Below are 13,742 nucleotides of genomic sequence, written 5' to 3' on the forward strand. Positions count from 1 at the left end.
TGCTTCCAGTAGTTCCACATGTGGTAAATCATCGTCATCACTAGATTCACTCACTTTTATCAATTTTAAAGCAGAAAAAATGACTATATTCAAGGTCAAATTACTTTATCCACTAGTGGATAAAATGCGTTTTTACCCGCTGGTATTAAAGGACAAAACACGTGTTTCCGAGCTAGTGAGGGGAAAAGTTAATTATTGTATGACAATTTTTAGGGTAAGAGTTTTGAATGATTCACGGTTATTTTCATTAGACTTATATTGACCAGTCAGTTAGTCAGTCTTCGTCAGTTTTCCGTGATCATGATGCATGCAACTGCGTCGAAATATCGGGAGCTCGACAAAAATCAAAAAGGTAATCACGGTCTATATCCCGGTCAATATAAGTCTAATTTTTAGGGTTCCGTAGTCAACTAGGAACTAGGTTTCGCCAATTGGTCCGTCCGTCCGTCCGCGGATAATCCAGTAACCTCACTAGGCAAATTTGGTACCAATATCCCAATATGTATATCAATCACGCCGACAAAGGGTAAAATAAAAAGTGAAAAAAAAAATGTTTTGTTAGGGTACTTGGTCTGATTTTTTTTTCATTCCAACTTTTACTCTAATATATTGTTGGATAGGTATTTAAAAATGAATAAGGGTTTACTTATATCGTTTTTTGATAATATTAATATTCTAATGAACACAAGTTAAATTATAATCTATTGAAAATATTTCAACTTGTGCTGTCTTAAAGTAGTCACACTACTAAAAGTACGCTGGTTCGATTCCAGCCTCAGGCACCAGAGGACTTGGTCACTTTTTCTTTCATATGTGTAATTTATTTCGGTTTTAATTAATATTTTCGAAGAAAAAAAAGTTAAACTTTTGAACCATAGGGTTAAAAAAAAATGAAAGAATCACAAAAGTACAACTTTATAAAGACTTTCTAGGAAAATTGTTTTGAACTTGATAGGTTCAGTAGTTTTTGAGAAAAATACGAAAAACTACGGAACCCTACACTGAGCGTGGCCCAACACGCTCTTGGCCGGTTTTTTACTAATAGTTTAGGTACCTAGATAACCTAGATTTTATAGTAGTTGATACAATAAGCGTCGTTTTTACCCAATGTAAAGAAACTAGTAAGTCACAAAAGAAAGCTGCTCTGTATACGTATAATTTACCTCTGTAACAATGACCGACAACAATCTTAACTGGATATTTGTAAACTTTATAGCTTTACAATAAAGTTTCAAATCTAAACGACGGTACAAAATCGATTTTGGTGTTTACATGACGACACTTTCCTGGCAACGAGGTGCCGTCAACTGACTGCAAACAAGCGGGGGCTCCAAGTAAGCGAGTCGTGTTACAACTATGGAAGACGAAAAAGGAAAAGAAGACGAGGACTGGAAGATCTACGAGGCCCTGTGCAGCAAAACACCAACAGAGGTGAGTGGAATTGAAATGAAAGTAGTGTTCGGATTTATGGTAGATTGCTTAACTGAATCAGTTCCCCATTGATGTCCTTGATTCTTCTGGTCGTGAAATACTTGGTAGATTTTACGCTAGTGAGGTACATTTCAGAGTAATTATTTTCATGAGTCACTACAGAATTCCTAATCCCATATTAGATTGATTCCTTGTTTTATAATATAGGTAACAACAACAACTAATGTAGTAAACTTTCAATTTCACATAATTATTTACATCAAATTATGCAATTCAAACATCTTCGGTATATTTTTTTCTATTTTCAAGCATTTTGATGACCCCTTTGCTTCTTCGGCAGTAGGTAATTAAAATAAAACATTGCAACAACTGACATACATAATATGTAATTATCTCTGAAAAACCATCACATGTAGGTGTAGGTATACTGTAGTTCACTAACACATCACGGGTCCCCTGTATTTAAGTAGAAAGAAACATCGCTACAAACAGTATTTTCCTTTGTTATCGTTATAGGCCCCGCTTGCCTTGTGCCGCGTAGCTCCGCTCCGCGTTGACAGGGAATGTGTTGGGTGACGCAAATTGTTGACCCGATTCCCCGCTAGATGGAGCTGTTCAAACGAATGCAAAAAAAAAATTCTACGTCACGCTGTTAGTATTTTTCTCGATTATTATTGAATTTATTGATGGGTCCAGTTAGGCACCATACCGTGAGCTTGGCCCTGTCGTGACATTCATATGCACGTTGACTTTAAATTTGCTTATGTAGCTTACTTTATATGTACCTATGTATTGAGATGAAATTATAAGTTCATTTCATTTCATGGTAAGGGAGTAGTATCTATAGCTATATCTTAACTCTAAAGTCTAAACGATAGGTTACAATAAATGATTTGTGATTTGCTTTACAAGGGGCAAAGCTGTTGGTTAACCGCACCTGCCAATATTGATACCTGAACAAACGTAAGGTTCCAATATTAGATTTCCAATAAAATGTGGAATCTTGATCGTTCCGAGGGCACGTAGGTTGTAACAGAACAAGCGTCTATGACGAGGAAATTGACTCGTTATTACATATAAAACTTATGGCGAATCAACTTTTTCTTGACTAACTTTTTGGTGCATATTTCCTTTGGGATTTCATTGGATATTTTGACAAATAATATATTTGAAGCTTTATCACATGTATAGTCACGTCTTCACTCATAAAATTCACTGTTATTCGATGCAAAACAGGTTGGAAAAACATATTTATCAACAAACTACGTTCACATGGATGAAATACTGACACTGACAGTTGTCAACTGAGTAGCGTTCCAATATTATGTCTTGATTTCAATCACAGGTCATAAAAGTTCATAATGATTAGTAGTATACTTTCTGGATGTGTTTAATGTAGCATTTAGAAACAAAAATGATATTTTACTGCGTATTTGATCTACAAATCTAACTAAAACCCTTTAACAAAAAAATATATCTGCATACCTATACTAACCGCAATACATAACTCTTCGTCGCTTAACTAGGTATCAATAAAATTATTCCTATATCACTTTGGAACACGTGCAGTCATGCAGATGTTACTATTGAGAAGCAAAAACGTACGTGCTGAGCTGTCTTGGACATTAATGCCTAAGGCGTACGACTTAGTAAACAAAACAGTTATGACCTTTTACTTATGAGTGTAATTTAGCGGCTATCCATTGTTATTTGTCGCCAGTCGCCCATTTTGTCGCCAGTCGCCCCTTTTGTCGCCATATTTGTCGCCAGTCGCCCCTTTTGTCGCCATAGTTGTCGCCAGTCGCCCCTTTTGTCGCCATAGTTGTCGCCAGTCGCCCCTTTTGTCGCCATATTTGTCGCCAGTCGCCCCTTTTGTCGCCATAGTTGTCGCCAGTCGCCCCTTTTGTCGCCAGTCGCCCCTTTTGTCGCCAGTCGCCCTTTTTGTCGCCTGTCACTCTTTGAATCTATAAAAGGGTCGGAGCGAGCCGACGCGTGTCATTCTTAAAATATCTATAAGACTAACAGTGTCTCTGGCTTTCGTGTGTTATACTGGTGAGTGAAGTTGTTCTACTATTATTTCTCTGTTTCTTTTTACTTGGAAATTATTCTAAGTGATTGTAAACTTTGAAATTGTGTCTTTGTTTGATTGTGCGGGGACAATATCGTCGTACAGTTGGACTTAGACCTGTGGTGGAATTGCTTTACCGTCAGTTGTGGGTTTATTTTATTAGTGTTTATTTATAGTGTAGTGTTACATTTAAATTAATGTGTATAGTGAAGTTTTCTGTGCTTTGTTTCATGAGTGCCGTCAAGCAATACAAAGACTGGGTCGATGTATGGCTGGTGCTTGGAGATAAGTCTGTGTTTGGTTTTGTAGGGAGTAATTCTTGCAAAACTAAGCTTAGATTATAGCACGTAAAGGAAACTTCACTCGTTTGTTTAGTTGGTCAGTAAAATTGAATTTAGTAATTTTCTATGGGGTTATTTTGTGAAAGTTATAAGCCAGATCATTGTTTGTGACAGACTGTTGTCCGGCTAGGCGCTTCTTCCCTTACGGTGTCAAATAAGAGGCGTTTAGGGGTCTTTTTGTTCCAAGTGGAGGGCTTGGGCGCCTTATTTATACTTACAAAAGGCGTACTTTCTCACCGGTCTCAAAGAGTCCAACTGTTAGATGGAAGTGAGGACTTTCACGATTGACGAAAGACATTAGGAGTAATCCTTGCTCACTGAAGTCGGCAGTATTTGAGGCTGGGGTCCTATATATATATATATATATATTTATTTACTCGGTGCTCTAGTCCATGCTGGCGTTGGTCGTTGGGGATTTCGGTTGTGATCGATCCACATCTAAGTAAAGTTGATCGCAGCTGGGTCTCTCATGTGGCTGGTACTGGTGTGTCCTAGAATACTGGATATATACACGGATAGGGCGATCTACTCTCTGCTACCCTAGCCCGCGGGCAAGAGCAGAGGGGGGGATAAGAACTCAAGCCTATAGGTTGCCTATCTCAGCTTCGCTGGCTGAACTGTACAGCTTATGGTAGGGATACACTTGTGCATATTTTAAACACAAGATCTATGGTAAGTGACGGTCTGTGTTTCAGATATGCTAGAATAGGGAAAATGATAGGAATAGGGTAGAGTCACACACTATTTCTATAAAAGTAGAGTTCTTTTATGATTGGTCTTAAATTATAATTGGTCAACGTGTATTGTGGAGAAATAATTTAACTACTACTATTTATATGGTTTTAATGGACTTTAAATGTGGTGTTTATTATCTTAAAATATGTGGTAAAACTGGTAATTTATAAAACCTTTTATTACTTAATTTATCTGAGTGAAATTAATAATTGTGGTAGCAATTTCTGATTCTTCGTGTAGCATCGAGCCAGTGAGTGTTGCTAACTAGTTTTCAAGGTAAATTCTATCAAGTTGGTTAGGGAAACAAACTATTCTTTGGAATAAAAAGCATAGGTTTGTTATAGGGCCCAGTGGCATGCGAGCGCCGTCCACTGATGACAAGTCAAAAGCTTCAAGGAGTTACTAGACTTACTTACTTCGTTCTCAGTAGTAGCAACTACTCGGAGCCTTGATGATACATTAGAAGGATCGAGAAGTTATGGTCTATTAGCAGTATTGGGGAAAAGGGGGGTTTAGCTAGTGAAAAGAAACAAAATAAAAAAGGGGGTTAGTTTGTAGATAGATAGCCCTTCAGGCTTACTTGCTTAGGATGCCCAATAATGTGGTTTGATTGGGCCTAAGGATTCCAGACGGTATCGCAAGTTCTCACCCCAAACCGGAATCGAAAATAGAGCGTAGCCGATGTTTTCTAAAATAATTTTTAATATTTATTTCATGTATGTTTCACTCACTAACTTTTATTTAAAAATTTCTTCATTACGTCATTAATTTTCTCACATATAACTTTCTAGGCCTAAATCTGATAAAATACTCTTCTATAACACTATATTATTATGCTACAATAACCTTTATTCTTCTTTAAAATATAAATAAATAAAATTTTAAAAATTAGTCAAAAATACAGCTGATACTCATTAAAGGATCTAGGTTATCGCGGTTCACATCGAAGGGTTCTACTTATTCACGCTAGACGATCACAAGGCCAAATTTACGGGGTATATTTAAAGGGGGGTTAGCTATACTGATGATTAGTCGAGTAAGTAAGTAAATAAGTAAGGTGAGCGGAGGTTTAGTTACATTTGGTTCCGTGCCCAAGGGATCTAAGATGTGCTCTGTAGAACACATCTTGGATACCAAGGTTTATAAATAAATAATAGGAATTAGCCTTACCAGGCTACATTTGTTGTTGTGAAAACGAGTGGGTGTGCTGTATTTCTTGACTTATTTCATCTCTAAATAAAACTCATATACCTAATATTTTTATTCAATCGCTATTTCATAAAAACTAAAATAACTTTATCGTTAATAAACAAGTCTGTAGTATTTTCTTCCATTGTTCATTCTTGCCGCGTTCCGAGCGAAGTCATGCATCAGTACAGAATCAATTATATTTTCGTCTTCCTCTGGTATCTGTAAAAATAAAATAATAAAATTAAAGTAGCGTAGTAAACTTAGACAAAATCTATTTCTAGGAAATTAGCTCATAATCGTAGTGGTTGAACTAAATATCGTCCCGATTAGGCAATTCGGGTTGCATTGCTACGTAGCAATTGTTGGCATTGGCGCATCTTGACGTTCCCTTGCGCCTGTGCGTAGTACTATTATTTATTCTGTGTCTTAATGTATGTTTTATGGTTGTTGTATAGGCAGGGCTAGTACGTAAAATACTAGGTACTTATAGAAAAAATATTCATGTACCTAAAATAAAAGAAGGCGCGGAGCTATAGTAGTTTAGAAGAGTTTCCCACCCAGTAATCGGAATTGGAAACATAAGTGTGTACACTATGTATAATAGCAATAGAATTTCATGTTAAAACAAATTGTGCTCTATCGGCCTAGTACATTTTCATAGCAGGTTCTGCCATCTCCAGGGCTATTTTGAAAGCTTTACATCTCATTTGCGCTTCACATCGCAGCGTCTGGCAGCTTCGATGCTGTCTTATATAGTCCATGAATACTCTGATATGTATATTCTTAGTAGGCGCCTGTTATACAGAACTTCATTCATAGGTAGGATAACTACTAGTTAGGTCAGTAAGTAGGTCGCTAACATAGTCTAGATGTAAGATTATTTTCCTAAAATAATCCAGGATACCTAAGCCCTAGATTTAAGACCTAGTAATACAAGAAGATAGGCTTTAGTCTAATGGCTATGGGGGCGCGATTATTCGTTGTCGCGCTGAAGTACAATATTATATGGGGCGTCCCGCCATTTTTCTATGAATGCTGAATAGCTACACGCATGTGATACTATGACAAGTACATCCTTCGATGGATGGTTTGTTTGCATTTTAGTTGTCACGCTATAATCTACGTATTGTCTCACAGGATTTCATACATCATACAATAAATTGACAAAGTCTTTATACTGAATATTTTCACTATGAGAACAAATGTCTGTCTGTTAGATTATACGTATTAATCATGTTAGGACTAATTTAGTTCATTAGCTTATAAGTCATCATATATTTTCATATTACATCCGTAGTAAACAAGCATACGTCCCTCTTGATGGTGAGAGGTCACTGTAGCCTATGTCTGCCAATTATTTCAATAAATTAAATGCACAGTGCGAATTTCAACTTTCTATAAGTATATATTTTTGCTATAGTACAAACAAGTATGTATGTATGAACAAAATTTTCAACTGGTACACATGACATGTTATCTCACTTAGATTGTGTACACAGCTTTTATACGGAACCTTACACTGTCGCAATATTTCACGGATCAGGCATATGCCAACATACATATTTTATTAGTTAAGTTAAATAGCTACACAATCGTCACCAGATTTCCTACGAAATTACCAGCATCTGGGAGGTCGTACCTCGCCATACCTTAACTCCACCACTGCTTGATCATTGTCACAATTGCTCAAATAATTTTATGAAAATTGATTGAAATTTGTAATATTCCTGTTAAATAGGCATAGGTAATAAGCGCTATTATCATTATAAAACCATATTTTACTGAGGTTCAGAAATAGTATGTGGTATGTGGTACGCATTAAGTATGTAAACTTACCTAACATGACCGGGTCCAGTCTGATTGTCGGATTACTTTGTTACTAGTAGTGCAGATTAGTGAGTCCTCAGTACACTGAAAGGAAATAGTCAGACATTAGAAATTTTCATATATTATAGAATAAGAAAAGGGGTATTGTTTAGAGTGGGGTTCTGCCAATTGGGAACAATATTATTTTACTTATCTACTCACGGGGGCGCGTCGCTTAATTTTTGGAACTAAGACACGCCCATGAGAAATATTGTGTCAGAAAAAACAACGCATACAGCAAAATGTACAAAAGGAAAAAAAAATATTAAAAAGTTTGAGAACCCCTGCCTAGCAGTTCATATCTACATGAGCTAGGACATAAATGAGTTAATAATGAGTTTACTTAGCCAATAAAGTAAGTATAAGTTTAATTTTCACTTCATCGCTATAGTCATCGCTATCCCTCGCAACTAAATTTTCTAAATATAATATTATTAATGCCATGAGCTAACTTTTAAATTTAATAAATAGTACGAGCTATTATAAAATATAAGTACCTTTCATTTATATGAAGTCAGTAGATATATGGGGAACGGTCCGTGACCACGCACTGGGGATTCCTCAGTCAACCTGCATGTTGCCGACAGCTGGTTGATGTTCTTCAATGATGATAATCCATTTCATATACTGAAAATTGATACATACACTATTTAAACTCAATGTAGCAGAAATAAAATCTATGCTAAGTCTGGATTTTTAGTCTACATAATTTTATTTAAGTATCAGACGTCAAGTTTTATCTTTGAAAAATACAAAATTAAAGTTTGGACAAGATTCAATGCCTATTTTTAAATGCCATGACATTCGTTTGAAGTCCTACAAATATTATTTTCCATAGCCCATAAGCCAGCGCTTCAGAAAAATAATTGAGAAGTTTATATGTTGGTACGGAAACAACGTTACAATTTCCAAGAACAGTTAGGTAGCCTAGATCAAATAAATTAGTCGAACATATTTTTAATGCTTACCGTTTAACCAAGGTATGTTCAGTTTCTAAAAATATTGATTTCCATAAATTTGTGGCAGATGTGTAGAAATATCGGGCATTGTAAACTTTCCAGAGAAATTCCAATTAGATGTTGAAACTGAAAAATCGAACAACCATGTAAACCTCATTGAAAGTAACAAATATATTTTGTTAGTTAGGCCTATTTCACGTACATTTAGATCCTCTTAGGGAATGTGAAAGTCAGAAAGTAACGTGGGAAATTTACTAATCATTAATTTATCTGACGATAAAACAACGAAATAAGCAACATTTCACCATATATATTTGGTCTATTTATTGTAGTTCGCAAGTATGTTCTGCTGGGTTTCGAAAACAACGACTTGTTTGAAAACACATCAAATAATAAAACAAGGACTTACCTTTCTTGAAAAGCTGCGTTGAAGTAGGTAACTTAATAATTTTATCAGTGGAGACATGGCCCGTTAAGACATCCTTTGCATGGGCTGTTTGCTCATTAGATCATGAGTATGAGCACTAGATTCTTCTATTATCTTGATGAGAAACACAACAAAACACATGTCCATTGCATTGCATTCACTAAATGTCATGTCAATTTCATAACCTCACTTTCGCTATCGGAAAATTACATTGCAATTGCAGTTCGGAGTTCAGTTTGATAAAACAAGATCACTTTGTCGGCATTCGGTAATATTATTTGAGAGTAACGCGTGTTTAGGGCAAATAATGTTTTGTTTGCATTTTCTTACTTAAAGGACAAATGACAAAATGGCGAATATGGACGGCACATGACCGGCGTCGGCGCCGAATTGCCTGTCGTTTGTTTAAGCCGATTAAAATAAAGCAGATATTTAAATAATTCTAATTGTAGATCACGTAATTAATGACGAGCTTATAGAAAACAAAAACGGATCTGCCATTTTTTCGCGAACAAGCGGATTAGCGGTAAGCATGACATAGATTAGAGAAAATAATTTAACCACAGATAACATATATCTTCGCCAAAAGGTGTTCTATCGGTGACATTACACAAACTATCATTGTTTTTAAGTTGGTACGCTTGATCGGTCATACAATTTTCGACAAAAGATATTCAGTAATTCAGTAATTTATTGTCCGGTGTTGTCATTTACAAAACTTTACTTCATTTTTCTCTATTTCATTATAGTAACATAAATACAATAGATGTATTTAAATACAAAAGATTTTGTTAATTTAATTTTCTATTGCTTAAATCACATCAAACTATTCAAGTTGTGTAGATTCTGAACGGTATTTTGTAAATAGGGCCTAACACATGTCCCCTTACAAGTGCGGTCCGACCGTCTGTTAGATCCTTAAAGAATCTCACAATATATTTTTAATCTGGTCACACTTTTGTAAACCGATGCGCACACGCAATTTCCTACGCATAAAGGCAAACCTACACGATAGTTTTCGTTCGATTTCATTAAATTATGAAAAAAAAAAATCAATTATATATTTCTAATAACTAGTCAAATATTTGAACATTATGATAGGCTAAATTTATGATATCAAATAATTGTTTTGTTGATTTAATGTTTGTGACTACACAAAACACTTTAGTGTGTTTACAATGAAAATACGCCCATGAGGACAATTGTAAAAGAAAAAAAAACGGTTAAGGATGACAATATTGACAGTGACAGTTCCTTACGAAAAAAATCTGAGCGCGAAGTTATTAAATTTTATTTAAGAAAACGATTTCACAGAAATTACAGTGTTGTGTAGCTTCCAATAATTAGTATAGTTGATTGTGTAGAAGCACGTGTGATTTTTAGTGACGTCTTATTATCACACGAAGAGAAATGTTAACTACGGTTTGAAACGAAGAGCTCTGTTAGTGAAAACATAGTAATTTCAATTAGTTTTAGGCCATAATTAGTTAGTTAAAAAAAGGTGTCAGTGCAACAGTGCAAGACATGAGTACATGGAGACAGAGTTAGCAACAGTTTGGACGCGAAAAACATGAAGTAAACATTGAGATATTTCGTGGGACGTTCGAGTTGAAGTACCCGGCTTTTGATGTCAACTAACGGAGGAGTAAGAGTTTTTGAGCCTGGTCTCACACCTGCTCATAGGACCAACGTGTTACTGAAGATTTTCAATATGATTATGTTGTTATTGGTGCCATATTATGCCACACTACGCAGAAGAATGGAACAGAAAATGAGGATCAAGAAAAATACATATATGTAAGTGTTCAAAACCCCAGTTAATTTACCCTATGAGTATTTTTGTTTTATCAAGCAAACAAGACGGAGTTTTATAGTCTGCAGTAATTTTTGAGTTAGAAAAATTAAAGTCACTTAGCGATCAGACATCATATTTGAGGAAAATGAAAAAAAAAAAATAATTGTAGGTGAACGTAAATGAGACGTATGTCTCATATGGTTAAAGTACCTAGATGGTCCTGCAACCTTAGTTGGCAAATATCTTTGGAAAATATTTTGACCTTGTGATTTTTATTTTATCTTTCCCTCTGTTTATTGGAACGTCTATAATTTAGCTTTAGTTTCAACCTAAGATAGATTCTTACCATAGCAGTGTTTCTGTCATTGAACATAGTGGATCAGCAAGGACAGTGGAGACATGCGGTGAAAACTTCAGTGAGTGATTTGGTGAAATGTTTAGTAATGCTAGTGAAATAACAAGTGTTTGTGATATTCAATTTAAGTAATATTTTATTTATGACAAACAAGGAAAAAAAAAGAGAAAAACTGGATGTAGGTATTGCTCTAAAATTTGTTACTGATCGGTCAAATAAGGACTAGTCAAGTTAGAAAAGAAAAAAAATAGGAAAAGTAGTTTGCTGTATTCAAGAATAAGCTCTCAAGCTAATTGTGATCAAGTTTGCAGCGTGTCTTCAGAAGAGATTTCATGGTGTCCTGGGCTATTAAGGAAAACTTTGAAATATTACCTACTTGTGTCGGACCAGGGTCAGTGGAAATGCCTCTGAGGAGGGCCAGCAGGATTTAATCATCATCATTAGCTACTCAAGAACTCATCATAGAACTAGCCAAGTATGAAGGAGAAAAAAGGAAGAGAGACACCATGACCAAGTTTCTCAGCCCATTGTCGTGTTTGTTAACAATTTTCTAAGTTTGCTGCAGCTGCAAATGCCATGAAGAAGGAATAAATTGTCTGAGGTTACAAAAGACTGTCGGGGCATGTTTTACAATATTGAAGACACGGACATAGAATAGGACAATACAAGTTTTAAGCTCGTTTCAAGAAAAATTCATTATTTTGTTATATTATTATCCAATCAAATAAAAGTATTTTGAACCTACTTATGACATCATTTTGTATTTTATCATAAGGCAATTAAAACCAAAATAAAATTTTGCAGATAGTTTGAAAAAAAAAAAAAGGGAATATATTTTATCAAAATCACATCAAATTTGATGTTACATTATATTTTACAAAAAAATATCAAAACCATATCAAAATTAAGGATACATCATATTTTGCGGGAAAAAATTGAAAATATGAAAACCACTTCAAAACTGCAATTACTTTTTTTTGCAAAATTGTATTATGCGTTTATTATGAACATTACATGATGTGTAATGTAAATTTTATGAGTACATTGGTTACAAGTCAATGACCTTTTAGTAAAGAGTTTTCTTTAATTGCGGCATACTTATGTGGAACATTATTATATTTTCTTTCTTATCATCATCATCATTATCATTATTTGAAATACGTTATGAATTCTTGTAAATTTTATTGAGATTCAGTGTTATTATTATAAGGGTGGTAGAAGTCAAAATTTTGTCTGAAATTAATTTTATTTCTATAGTGATCTATGTGGTAAAGGGCTTTATTGGCTAGCACATCGTATAGTTTCTCTGTCACTTAGTAGTTTCGTTCCTAGGATTATAAAATGGTGTATGATGGATGTAAATCTATAATACGGATTTTTTTAATTATATATTTAAGAAGTCGGTTCATTATATGGACAACATTTTTTTTTAATCTTTATTTTGAAGGAAGAATGTATTGAACATGCATTGTATGCTTAGATTCTTTTAATATAACAATAGCTGAACACCATAAATGTATCTAGTCTACCTGGACATTAGAAAAATTAAGAGCGGTTGTCAAACAAATTTTCATTTTAGTTATTACAGTTAGCAGTGATATTTATTTTGCGTTATCGTTTTACATGATATAGTTTGGTGACACCCTAAAGTCATTATTTTTTTACTCTCACCGTCCCACTGTACGATGTCGGTAGGCACCAGTGCAGATCCTCGTTCCTAAGCATAAGTTGGTCAGTATTTTATCCTACAAAGATCGGAGTAGGGAGGGCCACTATTTTTTTTTGCTGACTATATTTACTTTTATTAAATTTTTGCATTTTATGCTATCAATTTTGCACTGAGGAATGTAATAATGAACAAAAGACAGGGAAATTGAAAACAGGGTAGAATCCTTGCAGTGATTGACTGTGAAATAAAAGATGTTTACATAAAATGTAACATTTTGTCCGTACGAACATTTTATTTTTAGTATGTGCAGCAAACAATTTTCACACATTGTCAAATTGTTTGCGGTTAATAAATATTTTGTAAAAATGAAATATAGACGTATAAAATGAAACCTATCATAAATAAATTGAAATTTTCTTTGCCTTCGAGTCAGGGTAGAGTGGAGTAAAATGGGATACGTAAACTTTTGAAGTTATTGTGTAATTTTATTTCCATTTTTATTCGTTATTTTGATTACTTTTAAAAGCGTTGGCTTTCTGTTGAGATCGAGTGAAAATGCGAATGAGGAAGTAAGAATGGTTACATTATGTGTGTGTATAGATTAGAGGTGATGAATGCTTATAGATGTATGAATGTTTGATAGGATGAATGGATGGACGAAGTTTGTCTTGAATGTATTCTTTTATGGAATGATTGGATTGATATAGACAGACAGCGCTGGAAAGTGGTCAAAACTAGTTTGGTCGGAATTTGCGGGAACAAACAAGGGGGGAATTTTGGGAACACATTAGTCATAAAATTCTTATTGGTTAGGTTAAAATCCAATGGATTCGACCCATTTCAAGGGTAGTTTTTTGTGACTACTAACTACACAAGGTAATAAGACCCACACTGAATCCACACAC

The 13,742-nt window shown here is 34.7% G+C and overlaps 1 protein-coding gene and 1 long non-coding RNA gene across 3 annotated transcripts in view; one reads left to right on the plus strand and one right to left on the minus strand.

Moving 5' to 3' along the window:
- Nucleotides 1–1,262: 1,262 nt before the first annotated feature.
- Nucleotides 1,263–13,742, plus strand: part of LOC125229880 (coiled-coil domain-containing protein 170) — a 32,730-nt gene continuing 20,250 nt past the window's right edge. Inside the window, exon 1 of the mRNA XM_048134851.1 lies at nucleotides 1,263–1,431. Coding sequence (XP_047990808.1) covers nucleotides 1,357–1,431 — 75 coding nt within the window. The 5' untranslated portion in view covers nucleotides 1,263–1,356. The remainder of the gene's footprint in view (nucleotides 1,432–13,742) is intronic.
- LOC125230425 lies at nucleotides 5,828–9,680 on the minus strand. 2 transcript variants are annotated; one of them, XR_007177523.1, is made up of 5 exons: nucleotides 9,001–9,680; nucleotides 8,601–8,717; nucleotides 8,130–8,259; nucleotides 7,603–7,677; nucleotides 5,828–5,985 (listed from the first exon to the last, which is right to left on the minus strand). It is a non-coding gene; the product is annotated as an uncharacterized LOC125230425 (long non-coding RNA). The 2 variants fall into 2 exon arrangements; XR_007177519.1 differs by having other exon boundaries at nucleotides 8,601–9,680.

This window comes from Leguminivora glycinivorella, chromosome 1, assembly GCF_023078275.1.
Source record: "Leguminivora glycinivorella isolate SPB_JAAS2020 chromosome 1, LegGlyc_1.1, whole genome shotgun sequence".
NCBI classification, from domain to species: domain Eukaryota; kingdom Metazoa; phylum Arthropoda; class Insecta; order Lepidoptera; family Tortricidae; genus Leguminivora; species Leguminivora glycinivorella.